The 26,884-nt window shown below is 38.1% G+C and overlaps 1 protein-coding gene across 4 annotated transcripts in view; it reads right to left on the bottom strand.

Moving 5' to 3' along the window:
- Positions 1-374: 374 nt before the first annotated feature.
- The window catches only part of JPH1 (junctophilin 1), an 88,925-nt gene continuing 62,415 nt past the window's right edge, over positions 375-26,884 (bottom strand). Inside the window, exons 3-5 of one of the 4 annotated variants that reach the window (XM_026843036.1) lie at positions 14,825-15,486; positions 6,324-6,419; positions 375-595 (exon numbers count right to left, since the gene is read on the bottom strand). In XM_026843036.1, the coding sequence (XP_026698837.1) occupies positions 6,339-6,419; positions 14,825-15,486 (743 nt within the window). In that variant the 3' untranslated portion in view covers positions 375-595; positions 6,324-6,338. Of the gene's footprint in view, positions 596-3,527; positions 6,160-6,323; positions 6,420-14,824; positions 15,487-26,884 lie in introns of those variants that run through there. The other 3 variants (XM_026843034.1, XM_026843033.1, XM_026843035.1) reach the window with 3 other exon arrangements.

Below are 26,884 nucleotides of genomic sequence, written 5' to 3' on the forward strand. Positions count from 1 at the left end.
ATTTGAGACAGGCGTCTCCTCTCTCAAATTCATGTATTGATCTCAAAGGAGTTCAGGTACTGTCATGGATTAACACAGACATTATTATTGTGAATAATTATTAACTTGGATAAATCAGCATTAAAAAAAAAAAAAAAAAAAGCAGAGTTCAAAACCTATGGCTTAAAGCCCCAGAACCACCTGTCATTTATTGTTCTCTACTTAATTCACATTGAAGCCACTTATGTAAGCAAAGCCAATTCCTTGTCTAAATATGTGTGCTCCAATTTCCATAGAGCTCTCTGATTAATCAGTATAAGACATGGAAGAAGACATATGAAAGCTCAGGTAAGTGAGCAAAACCAAATTTTCAACAGAAGTTGTATTTTATTCTGTCTAACAACCCACAGGTTTGTATATCAAGTCCAGAAATCATCATACCACACTGTCCCAGTAAATCATGACCCTCAGTAGGACTCCTTGGTCTTCTGGGTTGAGAATCAGCTTCAGCTGTATGGCCAGTCTTTTTCAGTCTTACTGCGGACATTTGTGGTGGAGTTCATAACCCAGTTGATACCAGATTTTCTTCTCAACGATGACAGCATTATGTTGGTTTCTATGAATTATGAAGAGCCATTAGAAATCTCTGTGTATAGTGTTTTCAGTCATTCTCTTTTCTCTTCAATTCCCACATACTGTGTTTAAATCATGGTCCTGATACTGGAGACACTGAGTATAGATTTGAAATTAAAATACAGTTGCATAAACCAGCATCAATAGTATCCAGAAAACTGGACCAAATGGAAATTGTGACATGACACGTGTTCTGGTGTAGGACAGACTGCAAGAGAGATGGCTTCCACAGCTATAGAGAGCTAAACCCACTGCTTACACAAGTGTGCGCAATAGAAAAAGTACGAGTTACTGGAGTAAGTGGCTGAAATGGGGGGGCAAAGGGCTGTGTGTGAGGAAAAGGAGAGTAAGTTGAATTTGCTAGAGTTGCGGGGTGGGTCAGCAGTGAAGGATAAAAGATAATTAAAAAAATAGTGGAAGCACAGAAAAAATACAATCAAACCCATTTCAAGCTTGCTAAGGAAAATCCATTCCATCACCAAAAAAAAAAAATCAAAACCTTCCTCTTGGAGAAATGGCACTCAATATACTGCCAGTTTGCACTTAAGGTTTCCTAGATAACCAGTCTCAAGTGATTGTGAAGAACATTAGCTGAAACAAACATATATTGACATGAAGAAATTTAGATTATTGGCTTAAGAAAAGTTGTTTGTTTCCTGATTCCCTTCCCCCCCCCTTATAACAAACAAAAGGAAGAAACGTAAGTTATTTTAACAAACCCTGTCACCAGTTCCATTTTTGCTATTGGTTTTATGTGGGAGGGGGATTTGTTCAGCTGTTACAGTGATGGTCATAATATAAACTGTAAACTTTTTCCTCCTAGTCTAAAAGCCATTGACATTATAGACAGTTTTGCTTAAAGATATTGTGTATGGAAATTATATTTACCTCCTACAATGGTAGGAGGTGTAATGTCTCTTATTTTGCAGTTTCTGCATCCAGCAGAAAAAAAATAAATTGATGGATACTGTAGATGGCTCAGCTACAGCATGTTGGCATACACAACTTCTTCCTTAGACTTAACATAATTTCTATTTTCTCCTGTTTCTGTGAATATTAAATGAGAGAATGAGAAGACTACTTCATTTGAAAGGCTTATTTAATTTCCCTTCTCTTCATTTGTCTTTGTTTACTGAATTACATTTCCATAGGAGAATGGTATGTAGAACAGTCTCCCCCAACTAAACAGTTCAAATGAGCTATGAGTAAAATCATTTAGATAAAATTCACAGCCATGATTTATTAAAAACAGCTAAGAATGTCACTGTAGCTCAATATGTAGTGAATTTCTGCAGGCTTTTATCGTTGCATCCACAGTATCATCAGAATCTTTTAATATTGTGTAACTGTATCTTAATACAGCTTTTAATGTAATGTGTCATCAAAATTTATGTAAATAACTATTTCAAGACTTTTAATCAAGCACTCATAAAGACGCATTTACTCCTTTTAAAGTCGACACTCAGTTATATTAAAGATTTATTTAACATACGTCTGTATCTGAAAGGCAAGTTGTAGTTGTATGCCATGAAATTTCTGCTTTCAAACCGAATCCCTCCTTTTGGAAAGCAAATGCAAAAGACTCCACACTCTGTGTTCCTTACTGCTTTTCTGATGGTAAGTACTATATATACAAAGTAAAGAAAGGACTAGATACACTAAAAATCAATTATAACAGACGACGTTTTTTCTTCAGCCTTTGGCACCTCAACATCATTCATTTGCTGTTTTTCTGTGTGCACTATATATATTGTTTAATCAGACAAGTGGAGTTGCCCAAGAAACCAGATCTCAAATTCAAAGGTGAGAGCTCACTGCCTATTGGCATCTGTGGGCAAACACACAACTGTGCCAGGAGAAACTACTTTGTCTGGGAAAAAATTTCAAGTGGGGTAAAATTTTCCATACCAGAGCAAATCTTGGAGCATTAAGTTGCACTGTGTCCATGGGGATTTTTTTCCCTTAGGCATAGCAGATGCCGATTTGTAAACCCTTTTTGTAAGTTTACAACTGATATAAACAACTGGTAGAAACATCCCAGAGGAGAAATGTCCATCTGCTTTCAGATACCACAGGAAAAAATTGTTGTATTTCTACATACACATTGACTTTTGAGAATTATGAATACTGATGGGCAGAGAAAGATGTCATATTTCTCAGCTGATTATGAATTTTTTTTTTTTTTTTTTTTTTTTTTTTTTTTTTTTTTTTTTTTTCCTGGGCAAATCCTTGTTGCTGTTAAGATTTATATATGCTTGACTATATTATCACATTTATAGAACTTAAAAAATATTTCGTGTCAAGTTTACTTTCATTATTGAAGATATTATACAAGTAGATCACAAAATGTCAGAGAAGAGATGCCTCGGTGAACTCTACTTTAAAATTTTCTGGCTAATAAATAGCTATTAAATAGTTATTTCTGTTTAATTTTCTTGAGAATGTATTTTTCTGTACTTGAAGAGCCCAAACTTTCTTTAGGAACTGGGTTATTGCATAGAAAATACAAATTCTTAAATTTATGCTGGTAGAATTACATTAGAGAATAAGACTAACAATTACTTGCTAAAAATATGTTTCCATTGAAACTATTAAGAAAACCTGTTCTCCTCTTCAACTAAACATTACAATTTCAGTACAGTTGACTAGTAATCTAACTGGAATCACAGAAAATAAAATTCTCAGCTGATTTACTAGTTCAGCAAATGTGGTGACTTAAGACGGTTCTAATTATGGATTTTCTCTGTGTAAATTACTAGCTCACAAACTTCATGTTAATTTTGAACCTACCAAGACCTCGAGAAGGAAGAAAGTCTAAAAAAGTTGTTGATTCACTTACAATAATAGCTGTTAATGGACCAGTCACTCACTGATTAAAACAAGGCTGATTAAACCATCCCTATAGTGGGAATATAATTTAAGATACTAAATTTATCAAGATACAAAAATCTTCTATCAGAAGATAAGACACATAAGGAAACTTGACTTTTTTAAAGTTTTAATTGTTTCCGAGAATCGTTTTGTTGAAAACAGTAACTCACAATGATTTCAAAGGGGACAGGACTTCACCCATTTTCCTGCTTCACTCCTCGTTTATTGAATTTGTGAGAAAAACTGTTTCCAGAGAGTGAACAAAGTAATTCATAAACAGGAAAAACTAGTCTGAAACTATTAATAACCAACTTATTTTTATTAGAGCAAATACAGTTGTGAAAACTGTACATTGTACATTTTGGGTCAAGAATTATAAATAGAGAAACTCATAGATAAAGAGTTCATTCTTTGACAGCAAGAAACTTTAAATAGACAAAATGACATTATTTAAGTACATTGGCAGGCTTTGTTGTGCTGTCCAAAATGTAGTGTACAGTATAACAACCAATTATAAATAGCCTTTCATGTAAAATACAGCTGTGCACATTTTAGAAAAATACCAACAATTTGTTTGAGCTTTGTTTTAAAAAAGCTTATAAATCATACATATTTATAAATGGTACTAACATGCTTACTTAAATTTATAAACATTTTCATAAGCTTTGTTACCCATTATCTCCAGAGCATAAAGTATTTTAAATAAACATTTAATAGGAATTAAATATGTCAGTTACAAAATTACCTCTCCATGGAAGGAGACAGGGGGTGATTTCACTGTTGGATGGAACATTTTGTCCATTATGTCAAGGCTTACACAGTAACTTTTAAAATTTTATTCTTATTTAAAAATTACTTTCCTAAATTTAAAACACAATTTAAACTTTTTTAAAAAATAAATATACAAGTTCTATTTTCATTTGCTCTCTTTCTGCTTTCTTCTTTATCCATACTGGTCAATAAACAGGATTCTCAACATACTTCTGTAAAAAACACCATGGTGTTACTGCCCTGCTCGGAGCTGCTTCGCTGTACAATATTCAGTCCATACCTACATTACTTTAATATGCTGCATCAAAAGATAGCTAATGTACTTTGTAAGAATGTTGCCCCTTAAACCATGCAAACACTTAGAAAGTTTACAAACAGGTTCAAAAACTATACTGTATGAAAGATTTTCTAATAGAGATAAAATAAACCATAATACAAGCCCTTTGCTTTTTGTAGCTTTAAATTAAAATATTTACTTGCCAAATGATCACACCACATATTTTCAGTAAATAAGCATGCTTTTGAATAATATAGGGTACAATAATTACAGTATAATGGCACATAAAAAGAAACATGATCACATCATTTGAACAAAGGGCTGTGAAACTACTTAAGACAAACTTTCCAAATGAAAAATTTTGAGGCTTTTTTAATGCTGAGGTAAAATTATAAATGGACTTTAAAGACACTGAAGGCATCAAATCGATAAACAAGCACTTAACATCTCTAAATGCTCTACCTGAATGTATTCAACACAAATCTAGTATTTTAAAATGATGATAATTTATTATGAGCATTAGTTAGCTTAACTGTCATTGGTATTAATGTGCACTCAGACAAGACTTTATTTTAACCGCTGGCAAAATACCTCAGTGTTGAAACATAATAATTCAAATCACCAATTACCACAGCACCAGAATAAAATAAAATTAAAAAAAAAAAAAAGGAAAAAAGTTAACATGCAAACCCTGTATCTCATCTTTCTTGACTTATTCTGATATTCACATCCTGTTTAGAATGTGCTGATATCAACTTAAGATTCTTATTCTTTTATTATTTAAAATTTTGCTTGCTATTGGCATAAGCATTTGAGCACTTTTAGGAGATACTCAACATCTTTAAATTTTGCAGTCATGGTATATTACTTACTAAACCTTAAAGCAAAACAGCTCTTCAGGTTTAGGGAAATGGATTTTATCTTCGGATCAGAAAAAGAGATTTCATTTTCTGCTGCTGCTGCTAGGCAGAACTGGTAGCTTTCTCCAGGTTGGACTAGACACTATGTTATGGCTATACATCAAATTTCATAAACAACGAATGAACAGAATCATGCACAGGCAAATGAAATTCGATCTCCCAGAACACTGCAGGAGATGTTAAAAGCAGCAGGTAATGGAATAAGACTGGTGACTGATGCTGCTAACTATTTCTTCTAATGAGATAGGAGTGAACGCTGGAATCACTTCCACAGCAACAGAATCCTCTGACCACATTCCTCTGGCAGTCGTTTTCCCATCTCCCCACTAAAAACATCAGACGTAAAATAGTAAGGCAGCTGTTAGCTTCCATCAACAAAAAGTGCAGCTCCGTACATTTCCAGTTTAGTCACACTCTGCTGGAACAGATGGAGAAGCCAACGCACTTCACTGGCGGGGCTGCTTCAGCAGATTATTTTGTTTGTTTTCCAACATGGCTGCTTGCTTCAGCTTTCAGAAGACCCCAAAGCCACGAGCCATCACCAGAGAAACTGATCTGGGCCCCTGGCTGAATTTTCCAAGTTTCATCTCTCTTGCGTCCCATCCTAATTCCAAGCCTCCTTCCCTGTGTCTGACAGGTGCCATTTAAAAGGCTGATGACACAACTGCAGAGAACTGTGGGCTAACACCACTAGTTGTCATGACTTCACTGAAGGGTCAAAACAGTTACATTATTAAATAACTATGTTGAATCACATTCAGGCATAGCTAAAATTAAGTAGGGAACATTAAAGGTATGCAAAGAAATTAAATCTTTATTGTTTGAGGTGGGGTGGATATGGTGATTTTATATGAAAACAAGACCTTTCTTACCTTTCCTAATTCCAATCAAGTTAGAAAATGGACAAAAAGAATGGCTAAACCAATATTCAACAGCATTACCAAGGCGATCATGACTGAGTTAGGGCCCTGAAAATAAAATAAAGATATCAGAATTAATGTAACCTTCCACATAGTGCACAGCAATGAACATGACCCGACTTTATAATTTCTATTGGTTTTGACCTTGCTCTGAAGGATTACCTAAATATTAAAGATACAGATTCTGCTCCTGAAACATAGCCATTACCCTTTGTATTCACATGAGCTAAATATCATCTGTGCGAAAATGAGCTGGACAAATACAGGTGAGAGTATATTATTACACTGTTCTCAATCACACTGAGATTAAACCATCTGACAAATACGACTGCATAAACAATGAAAATAAACCCATCAACACAAAACCACTATCATCTTAAAATAAAGCAAAACAAAAAACTTGAGCTACTTTAGGAAAGCTGGAATGCTGCTCTTCATCCATACAGTAGGCTCCTTCTCTAATTCTAACCCATTTCAAAAGAGACATGTTTTATGAAAAGAATACCCTTTTTTTTGATAACCAAAGAGAGAAAAAGTTACTTACCATTGCACTCACATACCTAGCAATGTTTCCATTACAAATTAAAAAACAATTTTACACCTGTAAAATTAAACTTGTTTTGATTTACACTGACGCTTATCTTACAGAGCGATGTATGGAATAAATGAAAAGTCAAAATACTCCTTCCCTTCCTAGCTAGAGATTAACTTGGTTAGAAAACGTAATCATTGCATAATTTTAGTATTTCTATGAACCCAGAGAACAAAGTTTTTAATTATTTTCAGCTATTTTGGATAAATTTTGTTAAACATGAATGCTTTCTAATGAGCAACTTGAAATAATGTCCTGATGGAAATTCTCAGTTCTTCTGTTCTCCTCTTAATATATTTGGTTTACTACAACATGTTTTCACAAAATATTGTATGCCTTATATTTTAAGGTTGCACATTTACTTTAAGTAGAAACAGAAAAACTCTTCACTGAGACAACACCTTACTAAATCACAAAAAAAACCACACCAAAAAATCTCTGCAGAAAACTATTTTCTGAGCTGCAGAGGGTTCACTGGCTTGCATAAGAAGGTATATACTTCATTAAAAATGACATAATTTTTTTCACTTTTCACATGAGGCATGCCTTGCAGAGTTCATTATGCTTCATGACAATGCTAACATTAGCTATATAATTTCTGGAATGCTGAGGTGTAAGAGCTTGCTATTATTAATTTGCTGCAGCAGTGTAACTGGGAAGCTATTGAACAGTACTTGTGTCATTATTATATCACATGGTTTCATCCTGAAACAGTCTTATTAAACACTTTCTACCAGAACACATCTTTACACAGTAATTAAGATGGCAGGCCATCAGTTAGATGTACTTCTTAAATCTCTGGGAAGTCTAAACCCAATCAGCACCTCTATCTATAATGGCCATAAAGTTTCTGTTGCACATATTCAGAGGTATCTGTTCACATGTTGAGGAAATAGGTGTCCAAGTTCAAACGATGATTGAGACTATCAGGATGCTAGTTGCCATAGGGGTAATGGTTACTGGCAGCAACATTGAGCTTTTGCTTGATGTCAGAATGTCTAAAATATTCACTAGGAAATCGAAGATTAGGTTTAAGGTCACTTTAGTCAAAGGGATTTTGAATAACAAGTTCCCACTTACCAGTGGTATGTTTTAACCATTGGGTCACAGAACAGAATTGGAACCATGTTCCTTCCTTCTTACTGGAAGTGAGCCACTATGTGCCAAAGAATATGAGACACTTGGTGACAGAGAACAGGCATAAAAGGAAAGCATGACTCCAGATATGGTTCCGTTTCTGACCACAGTGCTGTAAGCAGCCTCGCTGTAGTAGAGTGTAACTCAAGGTTAATTTCTTCTTTTTCTTTCTGGCATGATCACAATTGTGCTAGCTTGGATACGTCTATGCTTTTCTGCTGTGAAGTAAATACAAGTTCCCATCAGGATTCCCACCAAATGCATTTGGCATTTGTGAGATTCATGCATGAAAGCCATACTAGAAGACTATGAGCAATAAAACATATTTAAATGGAAACAACAGCTACTTTGAGAATCTCAGTTTTGATGTCTCGGAATGTCAGTGACAACACCCTTACAGTGGACCTGCCATGTAATGAGTTCTTCAGAAAAAAAATTTCCCAAAATCTCATGGACAAACAAAAATAGTACATATATACTGATATTACATATCTCATTTCAGGAAATGTGATTACTCTATTAATCTCCACTAAGATTTGGATGTAGCGTCCTTCTCTCTGGTGCTGAGACACTGGAACAGTTGCCCAGAGAAGTTGTGGATGCCTCATCATCAGAAGTGTTCAAAGTCAGGTTGCATGGGGCTTTGAGCAACCTGCTCTAGTGAAAGGCGTCCCTGCCCATGGCAGGGGGAATAGACTAGATGATCATTAAATGTCCCTTCCAACCCAAACTATTCCATGATTCTGTGTTTCTAGTAGGGACTCCCTGTGTGATCAAAATGAGGTCAATAGTTCCTTTATAGTTTGGGATCCCCCCTAAAGATTTTACAGTTATGTTGCACCAGGAATTGCAAGGGACTGAAGGGATTGTTGCCCAATACCATTAAAATTCACCAGGATTTGTCCGTCTAATACTCTGCATATTTGAAAATAACTTCCATGGAAATAAAGTTGATTTACTGCTACTGAAGAAAAATTCGGACCTATGGGGATTTCATAGGAGCCAGGAACTCACTCTTTACCTAGAATATGTCCTGAAACGACATCCTGATAGCTCCAAGACAGCTTTTGACTGAATGGTAAGTTGGGATTGCAGCTCAAACAGCAACTCGGTATTGTTAGGGCATAGTTTTACAGCACTGAGCTTGGTGGATTGATGCATCTGTCAGGTTGGGTATAACAATCCCACCATCATAACACTAGATAAATTAGGCTAAAAAACTAAGGGCTATGGTTTGAATCAAGAAATCTCATCGACAAAGACAGAAGAAAGTGACACCTTAAGAACTGGGTTGTTTATTTTATATGAAGATCAAAGAAAAATGTGTTATGTGTTTATGATAAGAAGTCTATGCTTTATATAAAGAAGTAAATCTCATCTTATTTGGTCTGCTGTATGTATTTTGTTTCCTCTTGTGATAACTACACTAAAAAATGATCAAACTGTATTTGCGGAGCACGTGGTTATTATGCAATATGCAACCTGTTTCGAGTACACCTATGAAATAAGCATTTAATGCTTTAAGACAAATGCCATAAATAAGACTTTAGTGTCCTGCAAGGGCTTAAAATAGCAAAAGCCAAAATTAGTCTGCACAGTCCAAGAGTGACTAGAACAGGTGCACTAAAGAAGCTGTAGTTGAAAAACTCCAGTCCTGCTTAAAAACTGCCCTTTCAGTTTCTACTAAGTCAGAGACTTATGCAGCTAAAAATACAATCCTACAATTAGTTTTCATTTGGGGAGGGAAGAAAATTATTTTCCTAAAATGTAGTGCCAGGAAGTATTGAGACTAGTCTTGTAATCCCATTGCATCAGGAATGTACATTAAATTTAGCATAAAGTTCTTGCTCAGAGGTTTTTTTAGGATCAGGCAAATACCAATCTATTTTTCTAACATCAGGGTAGTTCTATCCCTTCCTAACTGGTTGTTAAGTGAACAAAGAGATTAGAGTAGAAGCACACTGGGTAACATCCAGCAAAATGTAATTATTTTAGATACAGGTAAAAACCTGCATGGCTTAAAACCTACAAACCAAAAAAATGACAATACAGTAGAAAACTTGTGCCTGGGCTTGTACTTCACCTAGGACAACACATGGACACACATCAGGCAAATAAAATGTGTACTCATGAATAGCATTTTTTGCAATTCAACCCCACTTTTTTACCCAAATCCAGGGCAATCTCGAATTAGCTCATATTCAAGGTGGGATAGTAGCATACAAGCCAATACTGGGGCTAGAGGCTGCTAATGAGCAATTAGAAACTATGTTACTGGTTTGTGCTCAAGTGTCTGTGCACACTTCACACTGTGGTAAATACAAGTTACTTTGAAGGTGCCTAATTTTCAGTTGAAAAAGGATGATGTACCTCTCATTTATTAGGGTAAATGCCTGGAAACAGACAGCTCTTTTGGAGCAGCTGATGAACACTGACTTTGTCATCGTGCTTCAAGTTTTCACCTTGATAAAACTGTGAGTCTTATGAGCTCTGAAATGATTTTAAACTTTGATTTTTGAACATTGGAAAATAACTGCATAGAGAAACACATTCATACATGTGGCATAAGAAGTACATGCAGATATTTTTCAAGTATAATGACAGAAATGGGTACGTCTAGAGAATCAGTACTGTTTCTATAACTAACTTATTGCAGACATGATATTCAATGATGTTCTTAAGGATGTGACAGATTCACAGAAAATAAGAAACATGAATCTGATTACTAAAACAGCTGCTGCAGACTCTTCTGTAAATAAAGTTGTTTAAAGTTCTTAATCCAAATTAAAGTTTATGTTTCATTCAGATGTAAGAAATGGCTTTAATTTAGATACGTGGAAGGAAGAACTTAAAATCTTACATTTTGTATCTATGTTCTTAATAAATTATTACTGGAAACTTAGAAAAAGCACATCCTAATTTTATACAGCACTTTTGAATAATCTAATGAAATTGCTCAATAAATGTTATAGATTCATTTTTGCATTCCACAAACATGTTTTTTCTTTTCATGAGTGAGAGTTATTTTCTCTTTATATTCTTTAAAAAACATGTTTTTAAAATTTTATGAAGTATCTAAAGCAGATGCACTTTCAAATCCCACAAAATCATTGGTCAAGATGACTATAAAGTAATTCCAGTTACAAAACCAAAATAATTCCCCAATGCAGCCCTAAAATTCTGAAATCTCTCAACATTCTGAAGTGTTTGGGATAAAGAGAAGTGTACTAATCTGGCTTCTCCTCAGCAACTGTGCACTCTTGGGATAGCCACTGTGTAACTCCAGCACATGACTTAGCTCAGTTCAGGAACACTGCAGAACAGGTTACTGTTTTTCTGAAGTTGAAAGGTGATAGAAAAAATTAAAGAGAAAAGTCTCCAGGCAATGTTAGCAGTCATTCTGTACTAAGTCTCTCCCTCAGTCTGGCAGGCCAGTAGGCTACTCCTTTCTGCTTAAATTGTTTTAGGATTTGTACTCATTTCAGCATTTTAAAGAAATAAGCATGTAGGAAATTTATTTTATAAGAGAAAATTTATAGACATATATGGAAGACATCTTTGAAAAAAACACACACATCTACATATGTATTAAATGCTGTTATATCAAAAATGAGTTCCTAAACTCTACCCTCCTTCCTTATTAAAATGCTGATAATAAGAATAATGCAATTGGATTGCTCCAAATGAAGCAGAGGGACAGTTCCCAGGTGACCTGTAACATCAGTAAACAAACAGTAGCTAATGTACAATATCTGATACAATTTCCTGATAACAAGCTATAGGTTCATGGTCCTTATCCTGATTATTCTAGAAGGTCAGTTATCTGCTGTTCAGGTGCCCTACTTGGTTTCTTAAGGTGAAGACTCCCTCGGCTCCAAACCATCATTTGGTTTGGACGGAATGTAGGAAAAATAAGGACTATTTCTAGCCATTTTACCCAGAGCTAAACAAAAAAATCCGATTCAGGATAAAATTTTGTGTCTGCTCACTCAACATTTACAAGCCTGACAGCTTTGTGTTACCCTACATAGGAGTCATATCTGTGAGATTTGACAGGTTAAAGGGTTGCTATCAGTTGTAATACAGATTTTCAGATTACAAAACCACCGTGAACATCTACTTTGATCCACACAAAACAGAACGTAAACTCCCTGCTGAAATAGAGGATATCATCTTGGCATAATGCTCATTATTGAACTATTCAGTGACAGCTCCAAAAACTCAGCATCTGAAAACTGATGTTACATTTAATTAATACCATTAAAAGCAACTTAAACCAAGACTTTTATCTAAATCTGTCCATCTGTTGGATCTTCTTACACATTCGCCTGTTAGCTTGGGAAACTATTTTATAAAGTATACTTACTGACTTATTGTGTCAGAGTTTTTTGCCTTGAAACTTTGATTGTAAGATATGTTTTAATCGTTCTTGCAGCTCTTTGTGCGACTTTCCATTAAGGTTTTTTTCATTTTAAATCCCTGATTTATGGACGCTGTATTTTATTTCAGAAGTGTTTGCACCAGTGCCAAACCCAGATAAAACAGACTCCCATATACTCTTGCTTAATCTCTCCTGTTGATAAATCTAAGGATTATATTAACATCTCTGAACAACAGCAGGCGACTAGGAGCTTGTGCTCAGTTGCTTCTCTTGCTCCTGATCCACCAACCTTAACCAGTTCCATTCCTTCATGACCAGGCTCTATTAACTGTTGTTCAATATACAATTTTATATTTTGCTGCTGCACATGGATAATTATACTTGCAAAGTACAAGAAAGACCCTAGCAGGTGATTTGGATCAGCTTGTATTGCTGATCTGTTGTTTTCATTATCAGTTTCCTGATCACTGTGTCTTCTGTAAACTTCATGGGTAATGCTTTTATGTCCTCTTCCATGTAATTAATAAGAATGTTAATAAAATAGGGCAGCAGAATTAATCCAAGAAGCACTTCACCAGAATAGTACTAAATTACCAGTGTTTTTCTAATTACTTTTTGAGAACCATCAGTCAGTTTTTAAAAATTATTTTGATGTGACATTTAGCCTTTGCATTACTCTGGCTTCTTTGTCAGAATACATAACTGTGTAAAAGCAAGTCAAATGACCTTCTTGATTGAGGACATGATTCTTCTGTCACACCTGAAGATGTAAAACTTGTTTGACAAGATCTTTTACAATTCATGTTAGTTGGAAATTCTTACACCTCTTTATTTTTAAATTCTTTATTAACAAAGTCTGTTGTCAATTATTCAACTGTTTTGCCTGAGATTGGTGCTAGGCTATCTGGAGCTCATTAAATGGGTCATTCTGCTTATCCCATTAATAATGACACACATTTTTTTCAACTGGAGTACCAAAAAACGATTCAAAGAAACAATACTTATGAAGTGAGAAACTTTAACAAAATAGATGCAGGGTCTCAGCAGGATAAATTCTCAGCAGGATGGGCTCTTGAGATAAGGGAGGAGCTGCAACAACTCTAGTCCCAAGATAAGGAACAAGGATTCAAGGAATTCTAAATTGACATGCTGAAAAGACCTAATTGGGTGAAAAGTCACGAGAGGAAGAGGAGGCATCTTCAATCTTCATCCTGAAGACCCCCGCCCAAGACCACCAGGAACCACTGCATAGACACAATGGGGAGGAACTCGGGGTGGGATTTATGATAATGAATTCTCAAAAGTCATTGTAATATCTCTCCCTATTCTCGGGATTATAATGAATATGTAAACGTTTTACACTATAAAAAGGAGCTGCTTTTCGCTCCAAGGTGTGCATGTTTGTGGAGGAGCGATCCCCCGTGCACCCAGCACTGAATAAACATACCTTCTTTATAACCTTACTGGTTGTAAAGTCGTTACTCCACACATCACTTATAAAAAAGAAACATTATGCCAATTATCTAGACCTCTTCATTCGCTAAAGGTTAACTTTAGGATCTACAACTAACATTTTCCTGAGTTTCTCTTGGCCCAGATATAGTTTTATCATCATCATAGATTCTGAATTTGATAACCTGGCTGCTTCTTCTAACATGGAATAGAAATGCTATTAGTTGGAATAGAAATGCTATTAGTCATCTCTCTCCTTTTGCATAACTATTGATAGTTCTATTATTTCTAAATAATAATGAGATTCAGATTCACACTGATCTGAAAGTATAGTTTTAAAACTCCTTCTCCATTTCCTGACAAAAAAGAAAGTACAAATTTTCACATCACTGTAAAACACAAGCATTGCTAAAAGTATTAATTTTAAAACAGTTTATATTTTTATGCAAATTGACTGTTTTTAGAGCCTACCATCAACACAGAGAAGAAAATGAAAATGGGAGGTGGTCTGGACTGGGTCAGACCACAGGCCAGCATCCTGCCTCCAACAGCAGTCAAAGTAGACTTTGGGGGAAGAGCTAGAGAGTGTAACTACTCCCAGTACTGTCCAATTAGCCATGAAGTACAACAAATATGTATCTAAACACACACGTATATATATATACATACATGCATACACTAATACACACTATCAAATATCCCTTCCTAGTTTTCAAAAAGGATAATATAAAGGACTGGAATATTTGTTCCTCACTCCAGTCTGGTGTACCTAGCAGACTATATCCAAATGAAGAGTTGACAGAAGTGAGCTTTGCGTGTCTTTAGGTTGCAAAACTCAGTACCAGGAGACAAAAGGGCAGTGAAAGTGAAAACGTGTCTTGCAGTACTCACCGAGCTGTTTTCTACTTCTTTTTCCACAGCTGAATGTGACTCATTATTAGCTGGGTTCTTTGGTGCAGCAAATTCTGGTTTCTTAATTTTTGTGTCAGGTTTGTTTTCTTTGGCATCTGGCTTAACCCCAGATCTAGCAGGACTTGGCTTCTGTGAGGGTGGTATCCGTGCAAGTGTTGACGGTGATGGGTTGACATATTCATCTTCTTCCCTGAGCTCCTGTGGAAGCACTGTTGGATTCATTTTTACATAATAGCCATGGTAGTGACCATGAAGCTCCCCATTCTCTGTGCTGATGGGATTGTGATGGGCTGAAAACTTTGTCTGGTGTTTCACAGCTACTTCCTCCTTCATTGGTGCTTTTGAATATAAAGGCTTGTTAATTGTGGGAGTTATATTCTCACTGGCTAAAAGCTTTTTTTCTTGATTGAGTCTTGCCCCAGAAGTGGAGTTTTGTTTTTTCTGTTGTTTTGAAGGAGAAGGATCAGAAGAAAGAGGAGGACTATGCCTTGGACTTGCTTCTGGGGTTCGAGGGGGTGTAGTACCTTTTCGATAAAAGTGAGGTGACTCTTTTGGGGTACTTGGCTTTTCCTGAACTTTTTCTTCAGATTTTTCTTTCACCTCCATTCCTTCTTGAAATTTTTGTTTGATATAATCAGGGCCTGAAAAATAGTGTAATAGAAATATTATGATTAAAACAAAAATAAGACTTCACAGTAGAACTATTGCATTGGGATGTCAGACTGGACTGCCTTGCTAAAATGATGGCAGGGGCCGGTGTTACCAAAAATTCACTGACATCCACAGTGATTTACTCTAAATCACTCAGCAACTGAAGTTACTCTGCTTTCTGGTAACTGTTGGGACTACTTACTAATTTGGTTTACTTTATGTCTTCTGTCTTGCAAAGGGTCATAGGACATAAATTGTCTCTGAGTAAAGTTTGAGGGACTGAAGACTGACTTACCTTACATAACCATCATTCTTTCTTTTTCTGAGGCATGTTTTGAGGTGTGTTTTGCTTAATTAATCTGTTTAACTTCAATCCTATCATCATAGTACCTGTTTGACATGGAAGTAATTAACCATCATAATGAAATGTCTCTTCTGCCCTTAAAACTTACAGGAAATAGGGCTTGAATCACTTTTTTTCCCTTTGTGTGCATGTTACCTTGTTTTAGATACATATATATGTGCCTTGAACTCTCACACACTGGCTTTGTCTTCCTAATCCGATCACTTACCACATGAAGAACCAGCTTAACCACTCTAGCCGGTAACACAATTCCTGTTTAGAAGCTAGGGAGACAAATTCACATTCACTAGGGAAATACAGAGCAGCCAGTATGAAGAATATCCTCTCCCCAAATCCTAGCTAAACACCCATGAGCACATTCACCACTAAGACTTACTTATCAAGATGCATTTCTATGCAGCTGTTTACATAAAGACAAGCCGGCTGAGATGCTTTGCTCCAGGTTTTGGTTGTCTGATTTAACAATTCAGTGCTAAGACTTGAGGAAACACTCTGGTGAAGAAACAAAATTACTGTAAATATGTCTATTGTGGGGCAGTGTTTTCCATTTTTCTTCCTAAAGACCACATCCCAGATTCTAGGATCAGGTCCCGTAAGAAGTCAGAAGCTGGGGAGCTCTGTGAACAAAGAACTATAACGACCTCTCTCTGTGTTTAATAATGGCTTCTGCCAAACACATAGCAACTGTTTCTCCACTTCTATCTTTGCTAGCACCACTACTTTCCTTTGATTTTTTAATCTTCCGTAAGTGAGGCTTATCTGCGTTTTATGTCATAGAGAATTTCCGTGCCCAGAGAAGCATGTCTGCACACATTTTTCTGCCTTTGAGTTTAAAGGAGGCTCTAGCTGTGTTAGGCAGATACAGTGTTTTTACAGATGCCAAAAGCATATGCATCCCTACACAGCGCTAAGATGAGAGGAAGGAAGAGCAGCATGAAGTTTTTGGAAGTTACTGAGTCATCTGGTAAGTAAGCATTGCTGAGAAGAAGAACTACTGGGCATGCAATACCTTCTGAGGAGGAAAATCACAACGTTTTTAGCACATCTGAAAAACAGGGGTGGAAATAGGGAGCTGTTGAGAAAGAAGGCTGGATGCAGACAAGCCAGGATTTGTTTTCAAATGACATTTGAGGAGGAAGCTTTGAGGAGTTAAGCCTGCACAGAGGGAGAGGACTAGAGGCTTGGTTCTTATGGCTTTTTATAACCTTCCTGGTAAAAGGGAAAGGCAGCACAACACAAATTAGAAGTTGCCATATATAAAGTTATAACGATGATCACCATTCACAAAATTGTCTGTCATGTAAAGGATTTCCTTCCATCTTTGCTGAGACACATAAGGTAGTGCTGAGGGTTTTAACATGCATAAACTTCATTTTTCTTCTCTTTTTACATGGGATACAATTAGGGGTGTAAAGAGAAAAGGACAGCTAAAAGAGCTCTTCCTAACCTTTAAGCCCAAGTCATGGAGCTGTCAAATTGCGGTGACAGTTTATTATGGACACATCCACATTAGCTTGTTCCTTATGACTGACTGCTGTGGTGAAACTATCCCGATTGGAATATCATCTCTTCAGCCTTACAATGCTGCTCAAATGGTACCTGATCTGTTCCTCACCTATCTAGAAAATTCACATCCTGTGACAGCTCTCCACTGCCCAATATCTGTAAAGATAATGATTTTTACTACTATCTGATGGTGCTTGACGGACTGAAGGCACATTCATAAGGAACACAACTGGGCCTCAGAAATGTCAAACTTCTCCACTGTTTCCTGTGATCAACTAAAAGCCTCCCAAGGCTGGCCAGAGGGACTCTCTCTCCTCCTGAGACCTCCAATTGTGTTGGAATTTCTGAAACAAGAGGGAAGCCAGGTCTTGGCTGCCCATGTCTCCATGAGACACTGGTAGAGTGAAAAACAAAAAACTTAAACCAAAACAAATTCTCATCTTTAACTGGAGCTTCCCAAAGAAGTTAAGTGTCAACAGGCTAACAATCCTGTATTTTTATTGGGCATCTGGCAATACTGGATACTGAGTGACACTGAGCCCCACCAGAGAAAGCTGTAGCCATCTGCATCCAAGTAACATCTGAGACCAGACATTCAGTGATTGCCTTTACATAACACAGCAGCCCTCTGTCCCACCCCCCAGTACATTACATATAGCTATCAGAGATATATCCCTTGCCTCCCATCTTGCCAGGCAGGTCTTTCGAACACTCAAATTCTTGGCTCTACACTGAAATTAGCTTTGGAGATTGTCCAAGGACTTTTTTTACATCTGTTCACTGTATTCAGTACAATCAGATTATGCACCTGTCTGAACCACTGACACCAAGCAGCCAGAACACAGTTCCCACTCCCTTCTGAGGACTAAATATACTTGACAGGACTTACCTGTCCCCTTTCTTAAAAGACATTAACGAGCACTACAGACATGGGCAACAGTGTCCTTTTTCTTCAGTGTAAGAGCACTCTACAGAACAACTTTAAAGGAACCAGGACCACAGGATTTTGGAAAGGGAGTCATTAACATCTGATCCTACAAGATTTCTCAGCTGTCTGATTTTAATGAGGAAGAGAACAGGATTTGAGGGTGGGAAGAAGGTAAAGTGGGACTATCTGTCTAGGAAATAAACACGGAGTCTATTCCTCAGTTTGTGGTTCAAGCAACCAGTAGATATATTCCTAGACATGATATGTCCAAGTGCCTAAGGAGAACCTGCTCTGGAAAGCAGAACCAAGAAATGTTTTCTAACCAAGTAAAGATAAGTTTTCTTTGCGGATAAACCTGTGTGCTTTCTTATGGTGACATACTGACCCTGCTACTGTTGGTTCAGAATTGATGCCCCTTTGCTGGCTGAAGGTCAGCCATGGGGTGGTTTTGGCTTACACAGCTGTTTTGATGCCAGCAGCTGGATGGTACCATTAAAGTGTGAGCCAGTAGTTGGGGAGAATAGCCTCTGAAAGCCGAAGGACTGTGTGGATGTGTCTGATGTCTCATACTGTCTGATGGTCAGCTTGAACAGCATTTCATTGATGGCTGTGGGGTGAAGGAAGCTTTGGTTTGGTTGCAGACACACTCATAGTTGTTCTAAATCTAGAATTTCTTGTGGAGTTCTTGTGCAACATGTTCTTCCTCCTGGAAGGGCTCCAGTAAGTGACGTGACAGGATGGCCAGCCTTGTAAATAAGAAGAGAAGGGTGTCCTGGTTCTGCCACAGCATTTTTAAAGGTGATGGCTGCATGCTTTCTCCCATGGCCTAGTGAGGTATACATATTGGCAGCACGGGGCGGTTTCAGGATTGTGATTCAAGCAGTATCTGAAAATGTCATCTTGCAGAACACTGTAAATGTAGCCAGTGTTTCCCAAGAAAGCTAAAAAGAGACCTCGTACCTCATTAGCTAAGGATGAAATCTGCATCTTGAGAAGTATTGCAGAATGCATCTAGGATAGTGGGGAAAAAGGCGTAGATAAATATTTATACACACAATCTTCAGGTTATACTCCTGCCTATTCGGTGTTATGGACTCGTGAAAGAGAAAAGATGAAGGGAAAAGGATGGGACTGAATGAGAATGAGCTCAGAAAGTGCCAAGGGCACTGAGATTCCTCACAGGAGGGCTGGTGATTCTTCGAGGAGCAATTCTGAATTCCACAGTTAATATGCATAACTGAGTGACCTGCAATAAATATCATTTCCATAATTTAAGGAGCTTTTTCCTCATTTTAGTATAACAATTTCTATATTCCCAAAATTATTAATACTCCTTTTAACTGGCAAAAAGGACTTCTGTAGTAACAGTGATGTTTTGTGGCAGGACTGCAGGACAATGCGTTTTCAAGTAATACAAGAACATTTCTGTAGTTTTCTAATATTAAGTAACAGTAATTAGTAATTTACACAGTTAAAATATACTAGAATAATGGATTAAAACCAGTACTATGTAAACTAAAATATACTATGTTCTAGTCCATTTTAGTTCTGTACGGCACTATTTTCTTTAAGAGTTAATTCACTGCATCCTACTCTTTTGCAACTTTCCGTGTACTTTTGCATGATCTTGGACATCTTGTTATAAATTTATAACTTGTCAAAACTTGTTATAACATGTAAAAAGAAAGTATGCAGTGGACAGTCACGTTTAAAAGCTTTTCCCTGAACCAAAATTGTTTAAAACAGGGAATTCTGTTGATATCAACAAACAGTTCCCACAGGGAACATTTTCACAGTGCCAGACACATTCCTTTGTAGAGTGAATGTTGTAAGAAAATCCACTAGGACTCTGCTAGAAACTCTACTCTCTGGGAGTAGCAAAAAAGTTTTGGGACAGTAGGTTTCTCTGAGCTAAGCTTGAGACACGAAGTATTACAGACGAGGGCCTCCCACCATATATGACTGAAGATGCCTATTCTGCAGCTCTGGACTCGTATGTGACTGAAGTAGGTTCCTGTTAAGACCCTATAGGTAAGCACAGGTTATAGGAATGTAGCAGCCTTGTCACGTGGGTGACTCCAGTCCCCATGGTGGATTGGTACATCCAGTTGTAAACTGGTTGGCTGATGCACAAGAAGTGAGGATCCTCCTTCCCCTTCAACCCCTTCCAATTTGTGAAGGCCCACCCACAACCTTTAAATCAGTTAAAAGTGATTTGTATGGAAGGTGTTGTAAGTATATACGCTGTGCAAAAATCTGATTTGGGAATTACCTTGCATTACCAATGAGACTGTGCTTAATTGGGTTATCATAACTTGCAAAACTGTATTTAAAACCTAGAGATTGATGTGTTCTTTACTGTAGAGACCAATTTTTATCTTCAGACATGTCCTCTATTTGTTTTTAGAGGAAGATGAAAAACACACCAGAACCACCTTCTTAATATATGGAAATGGCATTTATACTCTTACTCTGTTCAATTTTACAGTAGAAAAGAAAAAAAAAAGACAGCTTTTCCTGAAGAAAAAAACCCAAACTTATCAATATTTTTATAAAGATCTTACAATTTCTTCATGATACTTCTTCCACTCTTTTGTCCCCACAGCCTTAACATTCTTACAATTCAGGAAAAAATAAGCACTTCATATTACAATTTTATAGTCTTCTGAAAGGAAAAAAAAGATTGCAATGCCACTAACGCAGGCTCTAGAATATAATATTTACAGAATATAATATTTAAAGTACTGTTGATGCTGAAATGATGGGATTCAATTTCAAGGTATATTAGAAGTCATTATTAGGTAAGCTTGGGCTTATTTCTGCTTTTAAACTGGAGTATACACTATGTGATGTAACCTATCTATCTTTAGTGCTACATAAAGAGTATATGGTGCTATATAAAGAGTAATCCAGGGAACAAATTACATTATAATTTCATGATTACAAGAAAATTTATGTTGCACTTATAGGCAAATTCCACCCATGAAGCAGATACTTCTCTCCCTAGTTTTGTTTATACATATGAATCATTAGCGGAAAGACTCTCAACCTTCACTGCAAGGTTTACCGATTGTCTGTGGGGTAATGGTGACACGATCAAAGATATTTGCTCAATCAGGACACTGCAGTCTATATGCAAACCTGCCAAGAACAGAGGCCCCTCGCGGGAGAGCTGAGCACGCACATGACCAATGTGATCAAGCAATGCCCATTTATTACAGCTAAGAAAGCCCTTTTATAACGTTCTCCTGCACACGTGAGTAACATGCAGTTCAAGTCCTTAAGATTGGACAGTTAACTTAGCCCGCGCTTTAAACGTTGTTATGATTGGATAAAAAGTGCCACATCAGCCTTGCCCGGCTTCCCGCCTTGTGTAACTTCCTCTTCCATCCCAACCTCTTCTGGGGGTTGTTTGTCTCATCGAGTTTCTCCCCCCTCATTCAGGGTCACATCCTTATCACATTCTTGCTCGGCTGAGGTTCTGATCAGTCTTGTTCTCAAGCAGGATTGCTCACATGTCTATACTCTCACAGAAAGTCCTTTTGAATCCCAACAGCCCCCTTTTTACGAAACTACTGAACTCTTCCATAAAAGAGAGAATTCCTGCTCTGAAAAGTTCACAATCTCTAAGTACAATACAGAAGACAGCAAATAGGTTATATCAACAGCCCATTTTACAGATAGGGGAGCTAAACCAAAGGAAAATCATGACCCAAAGCACATGCTTCATCTAAATAATCACTCTGAATTCAGTAGTCTGTTGTCGATAAAGCACTGTCATGGCCAAAGCTTTGCTAAATCTTTGGTAAAGCCATAGCCTAACGCTGCACAGGAAGCCATTTCAAAACTAGGAATGGAGTACAAGTTTTCTGAGTAATCAAAAGCCAACACAACATTCTAGCCACAAGTTTGTAAATGTCACCTTCCTGGAGAAGCTGAGAACTGTCCATTGAATCAGAATTCAAAAATCGGGAGAAGGAAATAGTAAACAATGAGTAAGTTTCTTACTGCACATTATATCCTAGTACAAATCCAGAGCATGATATTGTTGAAGCAAAAGCTGATGACTTTTATGTTTAAATGCATTGTACTAAAAAAAGAAAATAGATAGTTTGGTGTTGGTACTACAGGTTGCTATATACTGCTTGAGAAATAAGCCAGTGAAAATCATCTGGTTTGTTAACTTCCGGTATAATCAATGGCTTTCTAATGTATCACTGTTGGCAACAACATCTATGCTCTCATAATAAGATTTATTATGAACATTAATAAAACTTGGAAAGCCTAGTGACCCATTAGAGGATCAATTAATACAGGATCTTTTTTCCTGCAAGCATCCAAACTGCTCTTATGTTAGGATTTTTCAGGATAGGACATCTATTTTATAATAATTCCTCAGCATTCAGGATGGTAACTGTAGGTGAAGGAAATAAAAATAATAATTTATCAGTCTGCTAAAAGAAGTGATTCAATGAGTCATTACGAATGTGCAAATAACTATATTCAGTAAATTTTCGAAAGATAGGGTTTATTATTATTGCTTCATTGTGAAGTTGTGTAGGGGGGGAAGAACTGTAATTAATGTCATTAGTACTTCCTCTGTTTTATTCTTATTTTTCTGAAGGTTACACTGGTAACAGGGAAAAACTCTTAACTGCTAGGCTGCTGGCTTTAATTCAGCCCAAATGAATGGAGGGCTGTGCTAAGTCATGCGTAAAATGTGTTGGTGAAGTCAGCAGAGCAGAGATATGGTTACGGTTTTAGTAATGTTTGGCAGTTCTGTCTGCCATCTTGGCAGACTGAACTGGGACTGAATAGGGCTAGAAATTAAGGGTTGAGGATTATAGCCACAGAGAAATTGACAGATATAAGGCAAGGTGCCTAAAGAGGCATAGGGGTCTGAGAGATCACTTCTGCCTTGGGATGGGATGGGATAGCATAGCATAGCATAGCATAGAATAGAATAATTCCAGTTGGAACAGACCTACAATGATCATCTTGTCCAACTGTCTGACCACTTCAGGGTGGACCAAAAGTTAAATCATTTCATTAAAGTCATTGTCCAAATGTCATTTAGGCACTGACAGGGTTGGTCATTGACCACCTTTCTAGGAAGCCTGTTCCAGGGTTTTACCACCCTCTTGGTAAAGAAATGCTTCCTTATGGTAGTTTAAGAGGTGATCACCCCAGATGTCTGCAGTACCCTTCTGATGGATAGAGTGCCCCAGCAATAGGGCATGGAATGGTGCAGTTGTTTCATGCCTGGGTCAATGTGCAGCAAGGTATATAAGATTTCTAACCCCCAGACAGTAAGATGGCACTTCATTTGATCACCAAAGGTGGTGGGATTTCCCTAAAAAGAAATGTCCTACTCCCAGTGATGCATACATATGTTATTTAATAATTTCTTAATTCAAAATGAGGTATGTAGGCCCTGTTGCCCTGTTTTGGCTGCATTTAAAGTTGGTTATGCCAGCTGGAATAATGGCCCTCCTTGAGAATGCTTTAGAGAAAAAAAATCACACATTTGCTAAAGTTTAAAAATAAAGCATGTCACAAAAGAGAAAGAAGAACTGAAACGGAATGAATTGTTGACACTATCTGGTGAGATGTAAAAGAAACCCAAATCTGGATGCCTGCTTTAACTTTTAGCCTCTGATGGCAACTGCATTTTGGTGAGGTATGATCAACATATTAAATGCTAGGAATCATCTTCCCTAGCAACGCACAAATAAAAAATTTTGCCTGAATTAATTTTTAAATTCCATTGTCTGCCTTAAAATACTTAATTTTTTTTCTGGACTTAATACCACTAGCATGAAAGTACCATGGCTGCCTAGGAAAGCAAACTATAAAGATAAACAAGTGGAAAAGAGTGCATATTTTGCATAATTCAAAAATACTCTAAAATGTAATATTTACTATTTGGAATGCTTTGTAATCTTTCTTAATTCACTCTTACTCCCAGATGCTCATTTCCTCCTCTTCCTCTCTCGAAAATACCTTCGCTTTGCTGAAATTTTCTCCCCTTCTAGGACTTCACTTCTAAGACTTCTCAATCTGTTGTTAGCATTGCTGCTTCCTTGAGCAGTACTCCTGGTGGCCTTTCTTCCACTGCACCAGAGGTAACACTGAAATTAGCACGTGTCAACAGTTAATCACTCAATAGATCCATGAACAACATGGAGCACGATGCCTACATGTATTTATTTTATGGAACTGTTGTGATCTGATCTGGCAGCCTGCTGTCCTTCAAACCATGTACTGCTGACATGACCTAAAAATATTACACAAAGATAACACAGAATGTGATGTTATACTATTGACACAACCTGACAAAGGAACATCATCATTCATCATTCAGCAATGTAAAAGTTAGGATACACAAACCTTCCACCTAGGACTAACTTTAAAAGGCAGCATCCCTGAATACAAGCAGGTTTTAATGCAGCCTTAAATGCAACCTTCCCTTCTTGCTAAGTAAAGATAAGCACCTACAATAAGGAATCACTGGTAGAAATGGCTTATTGTTTTGTGGTACTCTTCTACAGCCTTGTGGTGGTTTAAGGTCTGCTGGGACCGGAGACCACATTGCTGTTGCCCCTCCTCAACTCTCAGCCGGTCAGGCTGGAAGTGAGGCACAAACCCCGGGTTAAATAAGAAGAAATTTAATACAACAGTGTGATAAACAATCTGAACAACAACAGTAGCAATGATAACAACAGTAAACAGTAATAACAGTAAACAAGACAAAAGATATACAGAGAAATACCACAATGGTTACAGACAGCTCACTCGCGTGCTTCCTGTCTCCAAAGCCACAAAGGAAAAAGTTCCCAAGCTCCCGCGCCCAGACCTGATGTCAGCATAGTATGAATAACCCAGCTGGAGATCCCTTCCCTCTTCTCTGCTGGGGAAACTTAACCCTATCCTAGCTTAACCAGGACATAATCCACCCCTTTATGCTATACCATCTGTGTCACATCCAGCTGCCATTCAGCAGTTAGCAATGACAAATTAACGATTTACAAAGGCACAACAATTCACGACATGTTCGCATGTTCTCACTCAGAATCAAGTCCCCCTGTGGGACACATCGGACCTCTCCATTGTCCTGCATCATCCACCAGGTACACCCAGGTCCTTCGGCAAAAGCAATCCCATGGATGGGTTTGCCTTTACCTTTGCCTGGTGCAGGACTAAACCAGACCATTTTTCCTAATATATTCCTCATGCGCACCACGGTGACTTTATCCCCATCTACAGCACGTGGAGGTTTCGACTGAGCCGGGCCAGCTCGACTAGCAGATCTCTTGTGTTGACTAGCCAGGTGGTCTTTGCTAGATGCATGTCCCAGTCTTCGAAGGTCCCACCTCCCAATACTTTCAATGTGGTTTTTAACAGTCCCTTATAGCGCTCGATCTTCTCAGAGGCTGGTGTGTGGTAGGGGATATGGTAGACGCACTCGATGCCGTGTTCTTCTGCCCAGGCATTTATGAGGTTGTTTCAGAAGTGGGTCCCGTTGTCTGACTCAATTCTCTCTGAGGTGCTGTGTCGCCACAAGACTTGGGTTTCAAGGCCCACGATGGTGTTTCGGGTGGTGGTGTGGGGCGCTGGTTAAGTTTCCAGCCATCCAGTGGTTACTTCCACCACTGTGAGCACGTGGCGCTTCCTGTGGCGGGTCTGTGGCAGTGTGATGTAGTCGATCTGCCAGGCCTCTCCATATCTATATTTCAGCCATCGCTCTCCATTTTTCTGGGGCTTCACCCGCTTGGCATGTTTGATTGCAGCACACGTCTCACTTCCATGGATGATCTCTGCAATGGTGTCAACAGTGAGGTCCACCCCTCGATCTCGAGCCCACCTGTATGTTGCATCTCTACCTTGGTGGCCCGAGGTCTCATGGGCCTATCGGGCTATGAAGAGTTCACCTTTGCGCTGCCAGTCCAAGTCCACCTGAGCTACTCTAATCTTAGCAGCTTGGTCTGCCTGGTGGTTGTGTCGATGTTCATCAGTGGCCCGACTCTTGGGTACATGGGCATCCACATGGCGCACCTTTACAACGAGGTTTTCCACACGGGCTGCAATGTCCTGCCATACTTCAGCAGCCCAGACGGTTTTATCCTTACGTTGCCAGTTGTTCTGCTTCCATGGCTGCAACCATTTCCACAGAGTATTCGCCACTCCCCACGAGTCGGTGTAGAGGTAGAGCCCCGGCCACTTTTCCCACTCAGCAATATCCAAAGCAAGCTGGATGGCTTTCACCTCTGCGAACTGGCTCGATTCACCCTGTCCCTCAGCAGCTTCAGTGACCCATCGTGTGGGACTCCACACAGTAGCCTTCCATCATCGATGTTTTCCCACAATGCGACAAGACCCATCAGTGAACAGGGAATATCGCTTCTCCTCATCTGGCAGCTTGTTATATGGTGGGGCCTCCTTAGCATGTGTCACCTCCTGTTCTGGTGACATCCCGGAATCTTTGCTCTCTGGCCAGTTTGTAATCACCTCTAGTATCCCTGGGCGGCTGGGGTTCCCTACTCGAGCCTGTTGTGTTATCAACGCAATCCATTTACTCCATGTGGCATCT

Source organism: Athene cunicularia, assembly GCF_003259725.1.
Source record: "Athene cunicularia isolate RWA chromosome 2 unlocalized genomic scaffold, athCun1 chr2_part1, whole genome shotgun sequence".
Taxonomy (NCBI): Eukaryota; Metazoa; Chordata; class Aves; order Strigiformes; family Strigidae; genus Athene; species Athene cunicularia.